Source organism: Ischnura elegans, chromosome 5 (assembly GCF_921293095.1).
Source record: "Ischnura elegans chromosome 5, ioIscEleg1.1, whole genome shotgun sequence".
NCBI lineage: Eukaryota > Metazoa > Arthropoda > Insecta > Odonata > Coenagrionidae > Ischnura > Ischnura elegans.
Window position 1 is genome coordinate 10,494,002 of NC_060250.1, and position 21,358 is coordinate 10,515,359.

The following is a 21,358-nucleotide window of genomic DNA, read 5'->3' on the forward strand; positions in this document are numbered from 1 at the left end:
ACACAACTTTGACAGTATGACATGTAGGTATAAAGTAGGAATCTAGCTAATCTAAGGATAGCTAATGGATGAATGCAAATAGTAATAAAGATAAAAAGTATTTCTCCAAATTTTCCCTCTTAAGGTTCAATACCTGCTTAGTCTATGTTACAACAATGCTTAAGTATATGCCTAGAATATTTGTACCTTGTCTATTTAGAAATTATGCTAATTCAAAAATTAAATGTTTTATAAATTTGAATTCACAAGTTATGTATATATTGTGCAAATTTTTCAATTAATAAGAATACAGTCAGAGGCGGATACAGGTTTTCTTTCTGGGGGGGGGAAGGACAAGCAAGGCCGTATCCATGATTTCTTTCTGGGGGGGGGGGGGGCACAAGGATACCTCGTAATACAAAATGAACGCAATGATAATGGGACCATATTAAAAATCTTGCATATCTTTTAAGGGTTTGGGTGGCCCATGCCCTTCTACCCCCCCCCCCCCCTCCTACATCCGCCTATGAATACAGTAACGCCTAAAATGTTCAACAGACTTGGATTTCAGCTCTAATTTCATGCACCAGTTATGCAAAAATTCGCCACGAAAAAATCATTTTGCAAACCCAGGATTCGAAGTTGGATCTGCCTGATTATCGGTAAGGTATACTACCAATTACACCAACAAGCCATATTCTTCTAAAGCAAACCCTAGAATGAGTTTATAGAATAAATCGGCAGGTATGCAACTGTCATGGACGATAGACTATCAGTACTTTCACGGACGTACAAAGACTATCAGGTTAGACCTCGTTTCTAATCACTTCTTGTGTCTCATTCACTGGAAACTTCATGCAGTGGTTATGTAAATTAGTTAATAATCGTTGAAGAGCACAGAAAAATCTTAAAGAGTCATATCTTCCACACCGTGTATAGGGCATTGTTCTTTCAGATTCAATAAGGAATAAAGGGTTTTTTATTACACTCCTCACGGCCAGAATAATTGCGATTTTTGCAGACCATCGAGCAGACATATTGAGAAGAAAGTCTAAAACTAAATGGAGAGAAGTGAAGTGAGGGTTGACGGAAACTTAAGAGTGGGAGAGAATTGAAAGAACGCCATTGAAAGAATGGAAATCGCGAGTCGAAGAGGAATCACGAAGAATCAAAAGGTGAGACGGAGAGCAAATGGCGATAAGGAACGATTGTATTAAGGGAATTATTACTATTTGAAGGTCCAGAAGAGTAAAATAACATTCTGGATATAAAAAGATGAAAAGAGAACATTATTTATTCATTATATTTAAAAGAGAGTGTGCTGAAAGAGTCGAGGTGCGTATAAATGTTATGAATTACAACTTCTTTTGGTACCTATGCTATTCCACGCATGATTTACTCATCGTTCTTAAACTACAGCCGTGTTTGCATTTTAAAACGTCGTTCTTAAGATTTATAGGTTCCTAAATCTTATCGCTGTTATGTGTAAATTTTTCTGATTTTCTTAATAAAATTTTATAGATTAAGTTAAAAAAATATGACAAAATACACACTTTAAGGAACTGTTTTATTTAGAGTTCCAAAAAAACATGTAATATGACTAAAAGAAAAGTGAAATTAACAAGAATCTCAAAATTAGGCATAGTTGAACAAATAATAGCCCTTTCTCACTCACCCTTTGAGCCACATACAGCTTCACTATCTCTAAATATGCTATAAAAATACTCTTAGCCATCAATAAGTTGCCGTGATGGCTACGTTTGTCCTACGAAGAGACTGAGACAGAAAGACAAATTATATCGCATCAAACGACAAGACGTACGGAGTAAAAGAAAAGAACGGTGCGGTAAAATGAGGTACAAGATGAATAAAACTAGTAATTCAATCTATGACACTTCGGTTACCATGGACCCCCACACCACTGTAGAATAGTCCATTCGTACAAAGAGATACTCAATATACCAACAATAAAATAAACTTCTACTGCACATTAAAGGCAAAAAGACACTCAATTAGATCTCCAAGTCAAAATGAAAATGGAATACGATTGTTCCAGTTGTATTTAACCATATTCTATTATCAGAATAATCCAGTTTTTGCATTCAGTAAATTGCGGCATGACGTGCAGGGCATTATACTTAAGAATGAGGATATAAGTACCACAGATGAGGTTACCTATTGTAGAGTGAAATGAATAAGAAGGATAGACGTAAAGAAAGAAGAAGTATAAAGGGAAGAGGGTGAAAACGTTGCATTAAGGAAGCAATAAGGAGCCCAGGAAAATGAAAAAAATGGCCTGATAACAATTTGCAAGCAATTAAATTTTTTTTATATTTTGAAAGTTGAGGAAAAGAAAAATTGCGGGAACTTCGGTAATCACAGACCATGACACCAATGGTGGATCTAGGGGGGGGGGAATTAGGCCCCCTCCCACCTTGGATATCCAATTTACACTAGATAGAATGCTATTTTGTTCGAGCCCCACTACCGCTGAGAGGTTGCTCCCTACTTAGCCCCTCTTTGTCCCTTTCCTGGACCCGCCACTGCTTGACACCACCACAGAACAGTTTATTCATGCATAGGCATTTGTATTGACAGCGTGCTTATAATTAAATAGAGTTATTCTCAACAGCAAGAATATGGAGGAGATCATCCAGTGGAACACCGAGTCAAAATGTGTCATCATCTTGTGGTGTTCTTCCCGTCGGTAGGTTAGACAGATTTAGGTCAAAATTAGTAGCAGGTACAATAATTTTTTTGCATTCAAGCTTATTTTTTGGGGAAATTCCGCAATTCATGTTTTTCATGGAGTAAAAAACATTGGAGCATGACGGAAAATAAATGGAATCATTAAGGCAAAAGGAATAAATAGAGTTATTATAGGGCCAAATTATAATAATATGGGCCAAAGTAAGTTTTCCAACAAGTTGAGCATTGCCACCTATGCTTGTGGGTTATTTATGATTTAATCTACTGCTCTACATTATTCCAATTCCACTGGAATTAAGATTCCTAAATCGTAATATTATAACAATATGCTCTTAACTAAGACCTCTGGAGACAATCGCTTTAGGAATAGCGATTTAAAAAATTTAATTTTCATAAAATATGAAAAATGTGCCCATTCAGTTCCCTATATTTCAAGTAAAAAGTAAACAAATGTCCTCTTTGTGGGTATTTTAGCAAGCTACGAAAAATAAATTGCTTGAAACCCGTCGTGAAAATGTCATAAGTGAGTCGGAGAGAGTATATCAGTAGCAAACAAATTACTTCGTCTTTTTTTTTACTTAAGTAAGTAAGTAGATTACCTAAATCCAATAATCATACCGTTCAGACATACCTCCTAATTAATTTCCGTCATCATCACAATTCCAGGAGTAGACAATAGAAAATAAGCTGAATTTTTTATTACAGCAATTGCAATGCCACTTACTTTATCGACATAATTTTTTATTATGTATACATCCATTACCCCCGAAAACAGAAAATTTTCCATTAACTTACAATAGACGATCACAGAATTAATGCCGTGGATGGTGGTAACCTATCCAGGTGGGATTCGAACCCCACGTTAACCTTCGAGTTATCACCGCCGCCATCGAGGCAGACAAAAAGGTCACTGTTCTATGAGGAACTGCTCATTTTTCTTGTTGGCGTACTGTTTTGTTCCATGATGTATAACAAGAATGAGCTATGGCATTGTAGTTTGAGATGGGAGAGGAGTAGGGTTGTTGGTATAATGAAAGAGGAAGTGCGGAGTGGAGACGAGGGTGAAAACGTGGAGAGGCGGTAAGAGAATGTGATGGAGAGAGACAGAGGAAGGCAGTGGAGGGAGGAGGAAGGAAGGGGTACGGGAGGCCCCCAAGGGCTGTCAGTTATTTTAATTGAATCGGAACTTCTCCAATTAAGTTCCAGTGGCGGCGGAAGAGGTCGCAGTCTCCACACACACACACACACACACACCCACCTACCTCTTTCATCTCCCGAAACCATCCACTTGAACCCACCAGAGAAGGCACTGACTTCTCCTATCCTTCCTTCTACACTCCATACCTTCCAACTAGCCTTCCGTCCAAACCCCTCCACGCCAACTTACGAGATTGACCACGTGGTCCCGTGACGACACAGCCAAACCAAATGAACGCCATCTCCTTCTTCCCTCTTTAATCAAGAAAATGCTACACCCTTTACCTATCTAAGGTTTACTGTTGATCACCTTTTTCAATGCTATGGTCACATAAATTATATTTGTAAATAGCTAAAGATACACAACAATGAGCATTGAAAATAGCACGTATAAAATCTATGGCATGGAATTGAAACTTTTGGGCTGGCTTACAAGTGTTCTATGATAAAAATCAATGCATTACAGAAGGAATACTGAACAATTAAATACTGGGAGTGATGCATAATTCTCATTGCGTGAGAATAATGACATTTAGTTATCAAAAACTTACTGAATGTAAGCCTGCTATATAATTACCATATTGAAGAAAATTACCAACAAAATATACATTATCGTGGTGATACAATAGAAAGAAGATATGTAATACGCAAAGAATATAGCAAGCGTAGAGCAAGGGAAAGAAAATGCATTGTCCCAAAACTAATAAATACTTATAAAAAAGACGTAAAGGGACAGAAAAATATTATTGCAATTGTAATCCGATATTACTTTGAATGCTGGTGTAAGTATAGTGTAATTGAGTGCCTGAGCTTCACCGATCGATCAACTTTTTCAAAAACGTTGCGAGTTTAAGTATGAAATATTTACTGCCACCAGGCATTGCCTATCGTAGTTACAATGCGAAAGCTGATAAATAATTAATCCAAAAATACACGAGAATCAAAAATTATAATAGAGAAATGAAAACATTGTTGGATGGTTGGTTTATGGCGCTTCGCCCGGAAAAAAAACATAAAAGGTACGGGAACATTAATTCCAACTTTAAAACTTCTTCTTTTAAAGTAGATGGACTTCGCTGTTATGAATAAAAAATCTACAAAAGCAGCAATTAAATTCCTTCATTAATCCGAATTTGCATATGAATCAATTACTTATCAAACTTATAATGCTGGCATGCCTGGAATTTTTAATTTAATATGAAGAAACTTATTTTTTTGCAAACATGTGCAAATATCGAAATGGTTCGTCAGAAAAAAATATTAAGATTTAGTCTTTTAAATCTAAACTTCGTTCATATTCCCTAAATGCTCCGAATTTTAAACAAAAAATACACATTGGGAAATATTGGGTATTTATAGCAAATATTTTACAATGCTCCCCAACAAAATTTTGCCAATGAACCTCACATTTTGATCCAGCATCCCAAAAATATAGGAAAGTGAGAAGAAATGAAAACTGCTCCAAAACTTTCCAAGCAAGCCGCTTTGTGACGACATCTCGACCTAGGTACTCCTTCCTATATCGCGTTTTGCTCTATTTCACGTCCCTCTTCGTATTCCTTTCTACGTAATGCAGCGAGAAGCAGCCGGCGACAATCAAATTTTTATTTCGCTTTACCCGTCATTTCATCCGAAAAGGCCGTTTGAGGATCTCTTCCGCTCGTACTCAACAATCCCTTAGCTTCCTTGAAATCCAATTTGCACCTAATTTCGAAAGCCGTGTACCTTTCCGTAGGGATGAAAGGTAGTAGTAATTAGAATCACTCACCTTCTCTTCCTGATGGAAAAATAGAGGAAAATATGGGGATTTTTCAAAATGACGAGAGAAATTTAATAAATGCCATAATGGAACTGGAGGCGCGAGCAATTTGTTTCGTGGATGGAAACCATGTTGTCATGAAATTACGTGCCAATCTAGTTTTCTGCATTTAATCTCGAATAATCAGGAACATTTCCATTCTCAGGGAAAAAAAGATTAACCAGAAAAGTTTTCCTCTAAAAGTACTCCATTTAATTCAGCATGAATAGTTTCAGTTATTACACAGCATAAAAATCTTCTCTGATTTCTTCCTTATTTTAATAGAAAAATAATATAGACTCTTGCAAAACGAATACAAATTCTAATTTTTATAAAAGGTTGTTGAAAGCAATAAAAATACGTGCTCAAAACAATTTCATTCCTGAGCATACTCGATGGTAAAGTTGTACGGCAATATAAAAATTAATTTCAACCACAAATGAAGCTAATTATTGACGATATTGGATTGAATCTCTGAAACGAGAAACAGTTTCGTGTTGTTATCCGATCTAAGAGCACAGTTGCATTGGCTGACCTCTATCAGCATCTTACTCAAGTAGTTTTTAGAATCAGATGTACATGTTTCACAGAAAACAATTTACTTTCAATTTGCTCATAAGTCTTCACTAATGAAATGAAAATACGCCTTGAATAGAAGTCAATAAATAAATTAAATGTGAAAAACATAAATTAAGTATCACAAAAAATGCCTATTAATTACCTGAGTTGAAAAGGAGACTTGAAAAATGTTGGATACAATGATGATGCAAACGTAATTGATGTGATCACTGTTTCACGAAGGTATTTTCTTCGAAAAAATAAGCTTTCATGAAACAATCTCAAGCAAAAAATTAGCAATCACTGTAAATAGAGAAAAAAGTATTTCCAATACCATTGGAGGCATAAAAAAGAGTACTAAAAATAAGTAAACTGTTTGAAATTAAAGATTCACTTATTTCCTACTGAATACACCACTTATATTGGAAATAATAACATTTATGTAGCAAGGTATAGAAAAGGCATGAAGTATTTTCGACGTGATATGAATCAAATATTAGGCTTCGAATAAATAATATCTTTGGTGCTCAAAAAAGACTGGAGTATATCATGGGGGTTCATCTATGCCAGGGTTTAGAATATGATGCGAGGAGGTACAGAAAATAGCATTCTCTTTCGAGCAGTGGAATCGTTCACGGTAAGGTGCTCGCCGGATTATTAATCAGCACTTCCATAAACCACCGCCATAAATTTTAAAAACAAAAACATCGGGCATGATATTCCACAAATCCTCCCTGTTGTCCACAACGACAATGCCCCCCCCCCCCCCCAGTTGTTCATTTGCGACAAATAATAACAGCAGCAACCTTTCTTTTGCACATTTTTATTTGACTTACAAATCATTTAGTACACACCACAATTAAGTCATTCGTCCACACAATCCAATTTATGTAACATGAGGCTGCAAACTGTTTCTGCATACACCAATTTTGCAGCCGCCCTATCCACACAGAGCGCACAAATTAACCTATTATTCATCTAAATTCAATTTCGTTTTCGCGAACACGACATGCGCACGCCATAAAGATCCCAAGTGAAACAAAGGAGGACGATAATAAAATGAACGAAAGAAACAATTCGAGGGTTCAGCCAAATAACGTATATTTTTTTGTATTCATATACTCTCCTATGCGTTGAGGTGACTTCATGATTTCATTTCATTTAACAGCAATGTAGTACATGTAAGTAACAAGAAAAAAAAACATTCAACCCTGTGTGTATGTGTGTGAGTGTCATACATGTTATATATAAACAATATTTTCTTGGACCGAAAAAAGAGTGCTACCTTTTTTTATCCTCCCCGTTATAGTTTATTTATTTTTATTATTTCGTTCCGTGAAGAGCGTTACTAACTCCCCAGACGTGAGCAAACATTGATTCCGAGATTCAATTGTTTTCGTTTTTTTCTCTCCTGCTTCTCCTTCCTCCCTCCAGTGTACACAATATTTTTCTCTCCATTTTATTCTTGAGCTCTGGGACGTTTCGCAGTTTGGGTTTTATTCTCTATTTTTTTCCACCGTCGGGGACGACGGAGGAAAGCGGCCAGCAGGAGCGAGTCGAGGATGCGACAGAAAGAGTCTGAGAAAAGGAGGATTAGCACTTCCTTGAGGGGTGGTGGAGAAAACCCTCGCCAACCCCTCCTCCCCCTTTCTTTCTGGCATCTTTCTTTTATTCTTTAAGTAGCACGCACTATTATTGCTCTCAGCAGGAATTAAAGATGGTGGCACGTAAATGTAATTTGATGGCTCACCTCAACCCCCATACCACTCGGCCATGCGTTGCTCGCTCCATTGAAAGGGATTTAAAAAAAACAGAAAGGACACCAACGGTGCTTATCATTACGCCATTACTTTTTGAAAAAAATCTTGCCAGCTACAAAAAGGAAGAAACCCTCTTTCCTTTAAGACCAAGGAGACTGAGACTAAAACAGTTTTCAGAAAAGTAGCTTTCCCAGCTTTGAGGATCTCACCTGAACAGAATGAGACGTGTCGTACTTCAATTTTCCGGAAAACAATTACGTTAATCCACTTCAAGGACATGGGGGGGAAAACTTTCAAGTCGTCAGCCATTGTGTATGTTTAAGTAACGAAAGAACACGGTAAATTAAAATAGCAGTCTTTTCTTTCCTCAAATAAAAAATGGGAAAATAACCTCCGTTTCCCACTCGTCTAATTAATTAATATGCTTGCTCACTCATTTATAACATAAGAAGGAACTCGGAATGGTTTCCTTTTAAGCTTATGAGCGTCAAAATACTCTCTGTGCACGTTAATCCATAATCTTTAAAATACTTTCAGATAAACGTACTTATGGAAGAGACGCGTAAAAACATTTTCCTCGCGCGGAGTGATCTTCGGACGTTTTTCAGAAGAAGCACTCAACACACAATTCCAGTCCACCCATACCCCTAGACACATATCACTGGGAGAGCGTCTCATAACACATTAATTATAATTACGAAAACTCATTTCATTAGAGTAAAGACAGGGGAATGGTTTTCCATCCAACACACCCCTTGCACCTTAGTAATTTGAGTATAATAGTGTGTATATATTGTTTCCGTCAATACTGAGACATCCTCACCACTTGCTTCAAGCAAGTCACTCTCCCGACAGACGAAAAATAATAAAAATAAACCACACTTGGCCTTATTCACATCGCACAATATTATAATATTCATCGAAACGTCTTCATTCCATATATTGAGATTCTCGAGGACTCAAGCAGAGTAGAAAACGGAAATTTTTACGAAATGTTCAACCGTTGCATGGGTAAAATTTATATACCTCCTGGACAGTTGGTTTTTCCCGAGATTGCCACAGAACACTTCTTCGTACAGGGTTACTTATCCTCATAACCAAAAATCATCGCACGCAATCATTTCCTTCCCCATCTTCCAGGCATTCAATTCAAGAAACGCCTTCGCACTTCACAACAAACTCAACTGCTCAACAATGACGGCCACCAGCCGCCGCGAAGTCTTCACTGTCGCCGCTATGTACATGTGTTATAATTCCCCGGAGAGCCCCCTGAGTGCTACTTCGTGGTTGGGAGGCCTTCACCCGGGCCCCAAGGGCCCGCGGCGACCGCAGCCCCCCTGCTATCTCGTGCCCGACAGCAGCAGCGAGGCGAGGACCGGGGGCACGAGAGAGTAGATGAGCATGAGGGTCGGCTGAAGCAGGCAGGGCCCGAGGGAAACACTTGCGCTGGAATCGGCTGAAAAGTGGAGGAGCCAAGGAATAGAATCAGAGTAAATATAAGCCATGGGGTAGGGGATTTCAATCAATTGCGCATTACATGATTTCAATGGCAAAATCCGAGGTCACCTGACGGATCAGATCGACTGATTGTGAGGACAACTTTTATCATTATCAATTATTATCATGATCATTTATATCATAATGATTTTTATTTCTACGCCACCAAAACTCAAGAAGTAACACTTTCGAGGTTTTAATGATCAATCCTCGCTGTCTCAACTATGAACAATATAGTTACGTCAATAGGAGTAATAACAACCAAGTATTCTTCCACATATCATTTACCTAGCTCAACCGGTATTGACAACTTCTGTGTCATTCTCAAGGCAACAACACCATTTGTATGGTGTGTTATTTGGAGGAGGAGGCCTATAGCTGAGATCATACGCGCCATAAGGGGAGGGTAAGGGAAAGAAAGGTGGAGAGAAAACTACCATTGCATTAGACTGCTTGCAGCAAAAGGTACGAAAGGGACAGAGGCTTAACGTCTTATCCGATGAATGTGGGTGCTGTGCATAAAGTTCCGTTTACAGAACACCCCAGAGTAATTCCATAAATGAGTCGCTTAAACTCCTAGAAGGAACAGTTTGCCAAATGCCAGCAATTTTCTACAGCTTACAATAAAGCTGTAGTCAGAAGCTGATCAATTAATTCCACGTTACTTGGTGGATTATTCATGGCAGAAAAAATTAATAATACATTAGTACTCCACAAGTAATTTAATGCTGTATTCTAGTTTATACAGCCTAGCATCATTATGAACTCACACAATGTCTCTTGACGACCACTAGGTTCAACGGATTAGCGTAATTACCACGGCAAAAGTTCACATTAATAATGACGCTAAGACTTTGAAACTAGTTAGCAGCATAAAAATTATTTGTGTAACAGTACTTCGTTTTTTTAAATTATTCTCTGTAGTCTGAGTCATAGACTTTGGCTTTGAAAGAGAAGTGCCAAATGTCTTTTGAGAGCTTTGAGGTAATACTGAGAAGTATGGATCGGGTAGTCTGAATAATCTCTGCGAACGCCAGGACTCCATTTGCGGTGCTCTTGAGAATAACAGAATGAGTCGAGAGACTGGTTGGTTGGATTAAACTTTATGTGGAAAATTATAAAGAAGTTATTACTCCAGTTAATATGTCAGTATTTTAATTAAATCTCGTACAATCATTTTCCCTTCCAGAATTATCCATTTCCGATGTAATATTGAGGTCGGGAGTTTGGAAAGGATTTTGCCAAATGCTCACCTTAACCCCTCTTGCTTATATTTACTCTGAAGTAATAATTACCGCGTAAGGGTCTTTGTAAACAAGAAGGAATACCAGGCGATGAGGATCTTCGAGGAGCTTTTCAAGAATCTGAATAATTCAGGATAGAATTCTATTTTGATTAGGTGCGTCAGTTCGCGTGCATTGGCAAAGAAATACACGTTTACTGCCTTGTCTTTCATCAGTGGCGTAGCCAGGAATTTCGTTCGGGGAAGGTCCAAAACCAGTAAGGGAAAATTTTTGAAAAATAGGGTACTAAGTAATGGGTTTTAAACTAATTTTAACACTTTTCACAATCGAAAATCTTCATATGTTAAAAAAAATACTTTGTAAATTCATGATTTTTCAATAACTTGTTTTCTTTTATTTAGGAAAATAATTGTGCTTTTATGTTTCCGGGGTGTCCGGACCCCCCGGACCCTTCCCCCTGGCTACGCCACTGTCTTTCATTTTATTAGATATTTAAAACAGACAGTTTATGTTAAGAGAATTTGAAAGGCAAATATAGCACCAGATGCTCCTCATACAGAAATGGATCAACCGTTTTCACAACAAACAAGGAATCTTTAGGCAGTTGTTCTCGCCGAGTAACAAACAAATGATTTTAAGCATTTAAGAATGAGGTATAGTTACTGACAGCCAGATAAGACGAGACATCATGCACAAAATGATGACCAACCAAACATCATTTATGCGAAAAAACGGACAAACAATAGAAAAGAATCCAACAAGCCACTCCAGCCTTAAAGCACACGACTATCTCGATGCCACTTCCAGAAAATGAGACAGTTTAAAAAAGACAGACAGTAAAACTTCTGAAACGAAATCACGTGCAAAGGACATGCAACATGGAGCAGAAAATAAATAATTTCAACGACAGAAATTATGACTGGAAGAAATACCAGGTGCAAACAAGGAAGAGAAAACAAATACTTGAAATTGTAGGGAAAAATACGTAGAATATTGAAACGCAATAATTCATGCAAAACTCATGCAAGACATATAGAAACATCAATTTTCAGGACGAATCATTCCGTGAAACAAAGACGAGACTTTCGGAGAAATGACATTCAAGCACATCGGAACCAAACCTTAGCAATCCAAACTATCTAACAGCCATCACTCATAGATATATCGATATTTTAAAGTAGTTACTTTAAACAGGAAATCTTATAAACAGTCTTATTATAAGACACGGTCTCAGAGGTTACTTTGTGGAACTGCTTCATCATAAAATAAATGACTTGGTTTTATTCCACACTTTATTGTAAATAGCACGACCCGGGTTTCAGCATCTTGTGCTATCAACAGGATTTTGACGTTGCAGTTGATGTTGACGAAAATCTATACATTATGATGAATTTTTAAATCAAAAGTCCCAATGTAGTTATTTTCATGATGTCCCTCAAGGTAGAAATTGTCAAACAGGAAGAAGAAATCATCCATCCATTACTGGAAACCAGCTAGAATCTCTCTTTATCGCTCAGGCTTCAACACAAATCGATGTTCGGAGAAATAAATCTCTATATGTACCTAACTCGACGGCATACATACACATACACATATAAGTACAGCACTACACTCAACAGATGCTTTATAGGAAGAAAATATTCGTGTAAAAACAATGAAACCTTTAAAATCACCTATCACCTACCAGCACACAGTAGTTTCCTGAAATACTGCCATAGCCAGTGGAATTTTATTTCCAACTATCATAAATGTCCTGGGAAATAACAATAAGACCTGCCTGACTAGGTGAAACGTTTGGCTTTTCTGCATGATAAATTTATGGGGTCAAATATTACATTTACGCATACAATCCTAATTAAAATTGTACAGATATCTTTATTGAGGGTTCTTCTGAGAAGTTTTTTTATACATACATTGACGACATATTACTAGAGGTTAATTCATTTCAATTGTGCTTATAGAACTGTTTAAGACATTAATTTTCATTCATCTCCTGATTGCGACTCAATTACCATCAACGTTACTCGATGTCTTTTCCTTTTTACAACAAGCTAAGTATTCAAAATAGAAAATTCGCAAGGGGATTGAAAAAATGCAAAAATGTTGGAGCATGCTATTCTATATTGCCTAGTTCAAGAGTTACTCGTCTCGACTCGATACTCGCGAGTAGTTTTCAACTCGACTCGAGGCCAAAAAATAATACTCGCACATCCCTACTCACAATCAGTATACTTCCTTCTTCTCAAATTCTCCTTGGCACTTCTTCAGTCGTTATTTCATCTTCCCATTCAACCTTCTCCATTCCTCACAATAGCCATGTTTGGAAGCGTTCCAAATACTTTTCTTCTTTCTTTTTAAACGCCCACGTTTCACATCCATACAATACGATGCACCACATCAAATACTTTGCAAATCTTTTCCTAATATCCATCTTTATGTTCCTTGCAGTCACCAGTTCCTTAATCTTGCTAAAAGCTATTTTTATTACCCAATTCTGCTTTTAATTTCTTCTGTACAGCTGCTATTCTGGGTACTAATATAACCACTACTACCACTATACTTCCAAGGTACTTGAAGCAAAAAACTTATGGTGTATCGCCTCTACGTGTGAGGGTTAATTATTGGCTTTAAACCCAGCACGTGATCCGCTCTGCGATCATATAGACAGTAGATGCTTGTCCTGAATCACTACCGTCACATGACCCATGAGTAATGCCGCGCCTGCGCAAAATGAATAATAACATTACGAAGATAGAGAATTTACAGAAAAAAATGAAAGGAGCCAAGAACGGAACCCTGAGGGACTCCGCAGTGGAAGTTAGCCCATTGGGATGCATTATCGTTCACGTCGCTGACTGAAATTTTAGTGAGAAACATAGATGGCTCTTAGCCAAGAGATTAAAGGCCTCATCCGTCAACGGTTTGGTTCCTAAAATTTCTTGTACACTAGTTTGACAGTGGTTCGGATGGTTCGATTGTCTGATACTCAGGATTCCGTAAAATCTTCGTAAGGCAAAAAAATGACATTTTTACTGTGCCGTGGTGAGGATGAGACGGACATTTGCCCCGAGGGGTAAAGAGGGGTAAAGAGGAGCGAATCCTTTCACTTGGTGAACGAGAGAGGAAGAAAGAGACAATGCACGGCCGAGTTCTCTCCCCATCGCACCAATGCCCATGGCACTCAGCTCGCGTCGCTCGTGTGTTTGGCTGAGTATGCATGTGAGCAGGTGTCCATCTGGGCTGGACCAGCGTCACGAGGAAAGAGAGGAAAAGTAGGTAGTGGGGGGAGAGATGAGAAATGTGCATGGGGATGCTTTTAGACGTTCCATTCCAGGAGAGCGATCCGTCAGACGAGTTCAAGAATGTTAATCTGGACGCGCGCCTTCTCTCCTTCTTTTGTTTTCGCGAGGCAGCCAAGTGACCCATTTCCCCGACGAGAAGAAGTGCCACTGCCGCTTTTGACACTAGTTAGCGCGGGGCGACGTCCGTCTGCCTGAATGCCATACATATGTAAGCACGCGAGTGTATACATACCTACTATCTCTCTCTCCCTACCATTTGGCGTCGCTCAGCCTCCCGTGCGTCTTCCGCCGTGTGCAGAAAAAGACGGCCGCGCAGAAATAAGTAACGGCGAGCCGACGGAGTGAGAAAAGTAATTCGAATAACTTTATTCTTCTTCTTCGTATTTTCCTTTCTCCTCCATTTTCATTTGCAAAAGTAGGTCGCGGTATAACTTAATTCTAATATTATGTAAGCACATTCGATCCGTTTTAAATGAGAAGAAAGCTTTCCTGGCGGCGGAGTAATTAATTAACAGCTGCCTCCTCCCAGGTACGTCATTTCCGACAAAGCGCTTCGCTTATGCACGACTAAAAATAGACGAGAAGGCCTGCCGAGGGCGTTTAACTCCACGTTAAATCGAGTTAGCTCAGCTTGGTGGTCGAGCCATTATTTTAATAGCTCTGCCTTGTAACCAGAAATACATCATCCTGTAATATTTTCTAAATGTTTATTCTAGCATTACACAGACGATGTCATGATCCGCCAAGTTTTTAAATTTAAAGATTAATTTATTAAAAGGACAAAATCCCTTGGAAACTTACATATATTACAAATATGAAGTCATAAAAATATGCTGTTTCGTAATTTGCGGTAGGCCGAGCATATGATGTGTCGACCCAACAGTAGATATATGGCGTAAAAATATGGCAAAATAAAAAGTTGAAAAGCCTATTTCTCAACGGCTTATGACATACATATGCTGAGGAATTACTTATTTGCTTTCAACTGGTAGAGCAGGAGGTTTTTTTTAAAGTGACTGAGCACTATCTAGGTGCGATTATAACGACTGCATTAGCAGAATTATGCTTTCATGGAGTTACTATGACATTTTCCTCTTTGAAATAAGCAATCCTTTTAAATAACTGTAGTGAAGGGATTTAAATTATAAGAACTCTAATTGTACGGCATTATATGTATTATTAAAAAGGTTATTTACATGGGTCAATAGGAAACATAAATGAAAAATTTACGATGGCATCAATATTCACGTGCTAGTTCTATCAAGCCTGATAGAAGCTGGTGAAACGACCAACAATACCACCGCATTTTTCTTTGAAAATAAAATCCATGAATACACATTTTAAAACTATTTTAGGAGCGCTCAATAAGCAACATCGCATTACAATTATGTCGCGGCTAATAGAAAGACTCTGGCATGCATATAGAGTGAAAATTTTAAAATAAAATACAAATAAATGCAGCCAATAACCAATTAATATATAATGAAGGGAAAAATAAGGCTCTGGTCACAGAAATTGAAGAATGACTCTCTAATAACAAAGTTGATGGGAAACAGAAACATTTGAAGTTATCGGTACAATATGTCCTGCCCATTGTAGTCACTGAGCGACGATAACGGTTCCTCGAAAGTTAATTAACATTTTAATAAAGCGCCGGCAACATTTTTTTCATGGAAGCATACTTTAAAAGGCAATTACAATTTCATGCATACGCTTCATGCAAATAAGTCATATTATCAACGTTATAATAACATTATCTCATTATATGAAGATCATTTTAAACGCAGCCCTCTTATCTAAAACACAGATGGATGGAATTTAATTTTGAAATATACACTTTATCCAGAAAACAACAAATGAACATGATAACTACATTATTGTCACTACCAACGATTGAAAATATCATGGAATGACTATTACCCTGAGATAATTGGCTTTCTCACAAAATTCACAGAAATAGATGATACCAATGAAGCACAGAGAAGTATTGAGTAATCTTCCTTTGCCCTAAATTTGGTTTTATAATTATAAAACTCTACTAGGTTCGTCAAGAGAATCAACCCATTATAGAAACCCTAATATTGATCCAGCTTTTAGTTGCAATTAACATGCCGATTGGCCCGTAAGTAAAATATCATTGAGCTCAAGTAGCCTCCTTGTCGTAATTACACTGTATTACCTCCTATTTAGTTAAATTAAATACATTTGTATTTTTTCCTTTCATATTCAATGAAAATTAAAAATAAACATCCGATAAAATTAATTTGATGTCTTTTCAACACAACATTCCTCTCCTCATCACCTGCACAACTCAACCGACAATTCCAACAATATTTATATATACCTACAGATGTGGTACAAGAGGATGTAAACTTCTCTTTTGCTTAGTGGAGCCTTCTCATTACAAACTTACTTCATTGCGTTGGTTTATTCATGAAAACCAGCCGATACTCACAATCGGTCCTTTTCCATTTATAAAAGTATAGAATTGGTTTCCGTGATGTTCCATCAGTTATAATTTTACATAGAGTCCCTAAAATAATCATACTGCTCCGTGCGATAAGCAAATAAAACAAATATGTACTACTTAAATAAACACATATGCATATGATAATTATATGAGCATTTTGATTACAGACAAAAAGCTATTTGCATTATCTCAAAGCATGCTAAGAAAAATTAATTATACCTATGAGTGGTTATTCGCATTAACTCGACAGCGATTTACTCATTTTGTTCTACAGTTGAAAGAGTTACCTTCACCTAAAGTAATAATTGTATTGAGAGACAGAATTGGGATCCTAAAATGTGATACATTAAAAAAGTTGCAATCGCTGATAGGCTTTAATCTATCCAGAACTCAAACAGCGGTATCTACCTGATGTTATGATTTATTTTTAAAGATTGATCATTAGGTTTTATGTACATACTTATAAGTTAAATTTTGAAAGAAACTTCCACTCAGGGAGATGTTTTAGATACGCTCCCTTTTAGTGGCGTAATTATAGGGGGATGAAACCCCCCAAAATCCTCAGAGAAATCAAAAAATTATTTTAAAATCATGTCTGGATTTGATATATAATAACTGCACCTGCTTAAAGTTAAATTTTAAGCGCTAAAATGATGTAAAATGCATTTCCGGAATGATATTTTTCAAAAAAAATTTCCCGAACTCCCAGTTTCGTGGGGGAGGGGAGTGACCCCCACTAACCCCCTCATCCCCCCGCAAGCCTATTCATAGTTACGTAACTGCTCCCTTTGATTGTTGTTTACGTATATACGTTCCTCCGAAATTTAGAACATAAATGAAAAGTTCAAAGCCACATGTTAAGAGATATCTATTGATTTCCATTCCCTCGCATGCAATGTGCAGCTTGGTCTGCATGCAGTGAAATCCCAATGCATAACTCATAACATCAAGGGAGTACCCAGGGCCATAACTAGGGGGGGGGCAAGCCATGGTCTATGATCTAGGGGAGGAGGGGGCAAACCAAGTTGTGACATTAGTTTATGAGATTATTTCCTTGAAAAAATAGTTTTAATTTTGTAACATATCTTATACTAATATATATCATTTTTCGTAGGTTTAAAGAAAATTTGTTGAATGCTTTCCTTTCAATTCAGTACTGATTTTGCTTGAAGACTTCTCCGATTCTTGCTTCTAAGGGCTTCAGCTGCCCCCACCCTCCCCCCCCCCCCCCCCCCCTACCCATCGCTGGGTACGCACATGCATAGCATAACAAGAAAGAAAGAAAGAAAGAAAGATAGAAGAGTGAGAATGCGCTGCTTACATGCGTGCGGCGCTCCGGGCGGTGGGTCTGCCGAGTGGTACCGCGCGTCGACGCCAGGGTCTCCACCTGCTCCTAAGAGCACGGGCGCCAATTGGGGCGGGGGCTCGTCAGCCGTTAGTTGTACTTCGGTGGCGCGGCGGTAGAGCGCAAACAGCGTCGCCAGGCAACGGAGGGTGATGTACTTGGGCTGAGGATTTTGCTGAGCGTGCTGCTGATGCGACGGAGCCGGCGTCGAAAACTGGAGAGGCAATTTGGAAATTTTAAATTTTATCCCCTGTAACATAACGCAAGGGTATCCATGATTAAAACACAAATGGTAATTTCTACACTATTTAATTTAATACTTAACGACTGACCATGGTTTGGACACTTTGTGTCATTTTCAAGGCATCCTTGATAATGACACTAAGTGTCGAAACCTTGATAATGACACTAAAGTCAAAACCATAATCGGTCGTTAAGTGATAAATTAAATAGTCAGGAAATTACCATTTGTGTTTTAATCATGGATATAGCAATATTACACAAAAGTAAGCCTGAAACGATTTTATACACAAGGGTAGTTAAAAAACTAAAGTTGTAACCGCCGATGAATGAATTGGTATTCTTTCATCAGAAAACAAGCCATTGGGAAAGGCAGCTTCATACCGCAGTATTTGATTTGCGACTGAACCAGGTTTGAAAATTTCGGATGTGCGTTAACAAAGAATTGCCCACTTTAAAAAGCGTGATCCACAAATTAATTTTTGTACAGCAAAAATTTGGCGTAACTTCGGCAGAAAAAAACTTTTGGTGATATTATTGTTCTCAATAGCTGGTATTACATTTGAATAGGGAAAGAATTGTTCATAAAAAATAACATCTCATCTCAATTACAATACTGGAACGTTTTTTGCACTTGGGAAAATACCCTGCAGTAATACAGGGTATTTGCCTTAATTACCTTACAATGTAGCACAGCGACGAAATTTTTCGATATTTAAGTTATTTTTATGTAATATAAAAAGTTTTTTGGATTTAACATGAAGAATTTTCACAAAGTCACGCCTCCAACTATATATATTTTAAATTTATTGAAACAGAATTTAAAATTCCAAAGTTTTTTAACTGGTCTTAAAATCAATAAAACGCAATCTGAGTAATGAATTTTCATGCTAAAACAAGTGGGAAAAATAAGCCTGAATAAAACCATCGCTTCAAACGAATGTTTTACCAGCAAATGAACATTAAATACTCAATAATTTTTTAGCCATATTGATGCTTAAAACGGTCCCGACGATTCCAAGAATTTAATGGATAGCAGTTACTGTTGACAACGGGTCAAAATGAAAGAACCAACGCGAACCACCATGGCAATGAAAACAAATATCCGAGGATCGATTCTGAGAGTGGCAACGAAAGAGCTCTGAACCAACGTGAGTTATATTTGGCAGACAAATTTTTGGTATTCGGAAGCATTTCAACAAGCATCATTACGAATTCGGTGAATTTGAGATGATGTTTGAAGCTTTCTACTGCATTAGACTATTTGTTTTTCCGATACAACTCTTCCTACGGGTTAACCGTAACCACCATTCAATCTAAATTACGTAGTTGTCTATTTATCATTAAACTGTGCAAGGGAGTAGATTACGTGGAAACATAAATAGAGTTCGCGAATCACAATTGAAACTATAGGAACTGAATAGGAATCTATAGGAAAAGGAATAGCATAATCGGTCCGTTGAATTTTATCTAATTTCATCCGACTGTCCTAGCAAATTCCAGTAAATTCTTTACATAAAAAAATATCTTTGAATGGAAGACAAAAATGTAGACAGACTTGTTTTTTACTACACTCACAAACGAATCGAAACTGTTTACTAACGGTTACATGAGCAAAAAAAGGATAATAATACAACAAGCAGCTTTTTTGCCGAATAAAATAAATATCCACTTGATATCATCTTCAAACCCCACCAGGAAAAAAAACATGGTGACAAGGTAGCGAATGGATAAATTCATTTAACGATCAGTTTCAATGCAATTTGCATAATATTCATGTAACGATGTAAGTATTTCAACGGCACAAAGTGTGTTGAAACCAGGTGTGAACTGAAATTAACTATCAGTGAAACTTGCCCGTAATGCCTACCACTAATTTCCAGTTTTTTTTAAACCTTCATTTGTATTATTTATCGGGGAAATGCGAATTATAACATAGTAACAGTTTCATGATCTCATGGTCTTTTAATTGATTCCATGCTCGAAAATAATGCCGATATTTAAAATACTATGAAATTTGCTCTACAATCGGTTCTCTGTAACGGATAAATATCGGAAAATAAGGATCTAATGTTTATATCTCATTTGAATTTCTTCAAAACACAAAATACGGCTTTTTTTAATAGGTTTTTCAGGATTTTTAGGCCAATTAAAAATATTTCTTCGAAGTTGCAAGGGAAACTGAAGTTTCTGATGAAAAAAAAACTTGACGCTGCCGAATTGTGTTTAAAATTTCTGTGTGGGCTCATTTAGTCGAAAATCGCCTACTTCACCTCTGCACACCTCGTTACTGCGGCATGCATTGTAGTCCTCAGCTATGAAATCTAACTTTGGTGATTAATGTTACCTCTGCAACTGTAGCTTTTAATTTTAACTGGATAACAATTGCTTGTAGGGATTTTAACCTCCCCTTAACCACTATCCTCTCATAGTGGAGAAAAACTTCCCTTTCACGATCGTTATTAGCATGTGTGGCTGTAACCTAAAATTATTCAAGTGTTACTTAAATTTCAAATTAATGTATTTATAAATATTTGAAATATGAGTTCAATGGCAAAGGGTAGTATGGAAGAAAAGACACCATGGTCCCAATGCTTCCTCAATAAAGTCAATTTATAATTATTTTCACTATTACTATTTGTGCCGGTTTTATGTTTCTGTAGACCTGAATATATGTTAGTGTCATCAAATACATTTTGCTGCATATGTAATCACTTATATTATGCATAAAATTTGGTATAATTTATATGTACGATTTTAGTGTATTATTGCATTCAATTTAATTTTATTGATGTAAACTAATGCATTTTTGCATACATGATGAAAACATGGAGCCTCTTGATAAGCAATTGCTTAGCAGTACTATAAGTGAGGAAAATGTAACATATAACCCTATTGCGGATTTTAACGTGACCCTTGTAATTTTCCACGATAATAAACTTTTATTCCCGATCTAGGTTTTCCGATCTTAGTACAAACCATTTTGTACCTTGAAGATGATGTAGTGACATGAATACCTAGGTCGGGAATAAAAGTTTATAATCGTGGAACAATACAAGTGCTTCTTTCAACCTATGCACAGTGGTGGAAAAAATGAACGCAAAGGTCATTGGTGTCTGAAAGCAGTCAGTTCAGAAACTACTTGTCTTCCAATATTTTGCCCTCGTAATGCTCTCATACAGCCGGGAATTTTAAAAGCTATATATATATATATATGCCCCTTATACCGGGGAAATAATCTCCTCCGTCGCATTATGAC

The 21,358-nt window shown here is 37.3% G+C and overlaps 1 protein-coding gene across 2 annotated transcripts in view; it reads right to left on the reverse strand.

Moving 5' to 3' along the window:
* The window catches only part of LOC124158492, a 743,480-nt gene that overhangs the window by 40,832 nt on the left and 681,290 nt on the right, over window positions 1-21,358 (reverse strand). Inside the window, exons 6-7 of one of the 2 annotated variants that reach the window (XM_046533615.1) lie at window positions 17,836-18,073; window positions 7,049-9,457 (exon numbers count right to left, since the gene is read on the reverse strand). In XM_046533615.1, coding sequence (XP_046389571.1) covers window positions 9,342-9,457; window positions 17,836-18,073 — 354 coding nt within the window. In that variant the 3' untranslated portion in view covers window positions 7,049-9,341. Of the gene's footprint in view, window positions 1-7,048; window positions 9,458-17,835; window positions 18,074-21,358 lie in introns of those variants that run through there. The other variant, XM_046533616.1, reaches the window with a different exon arrangement.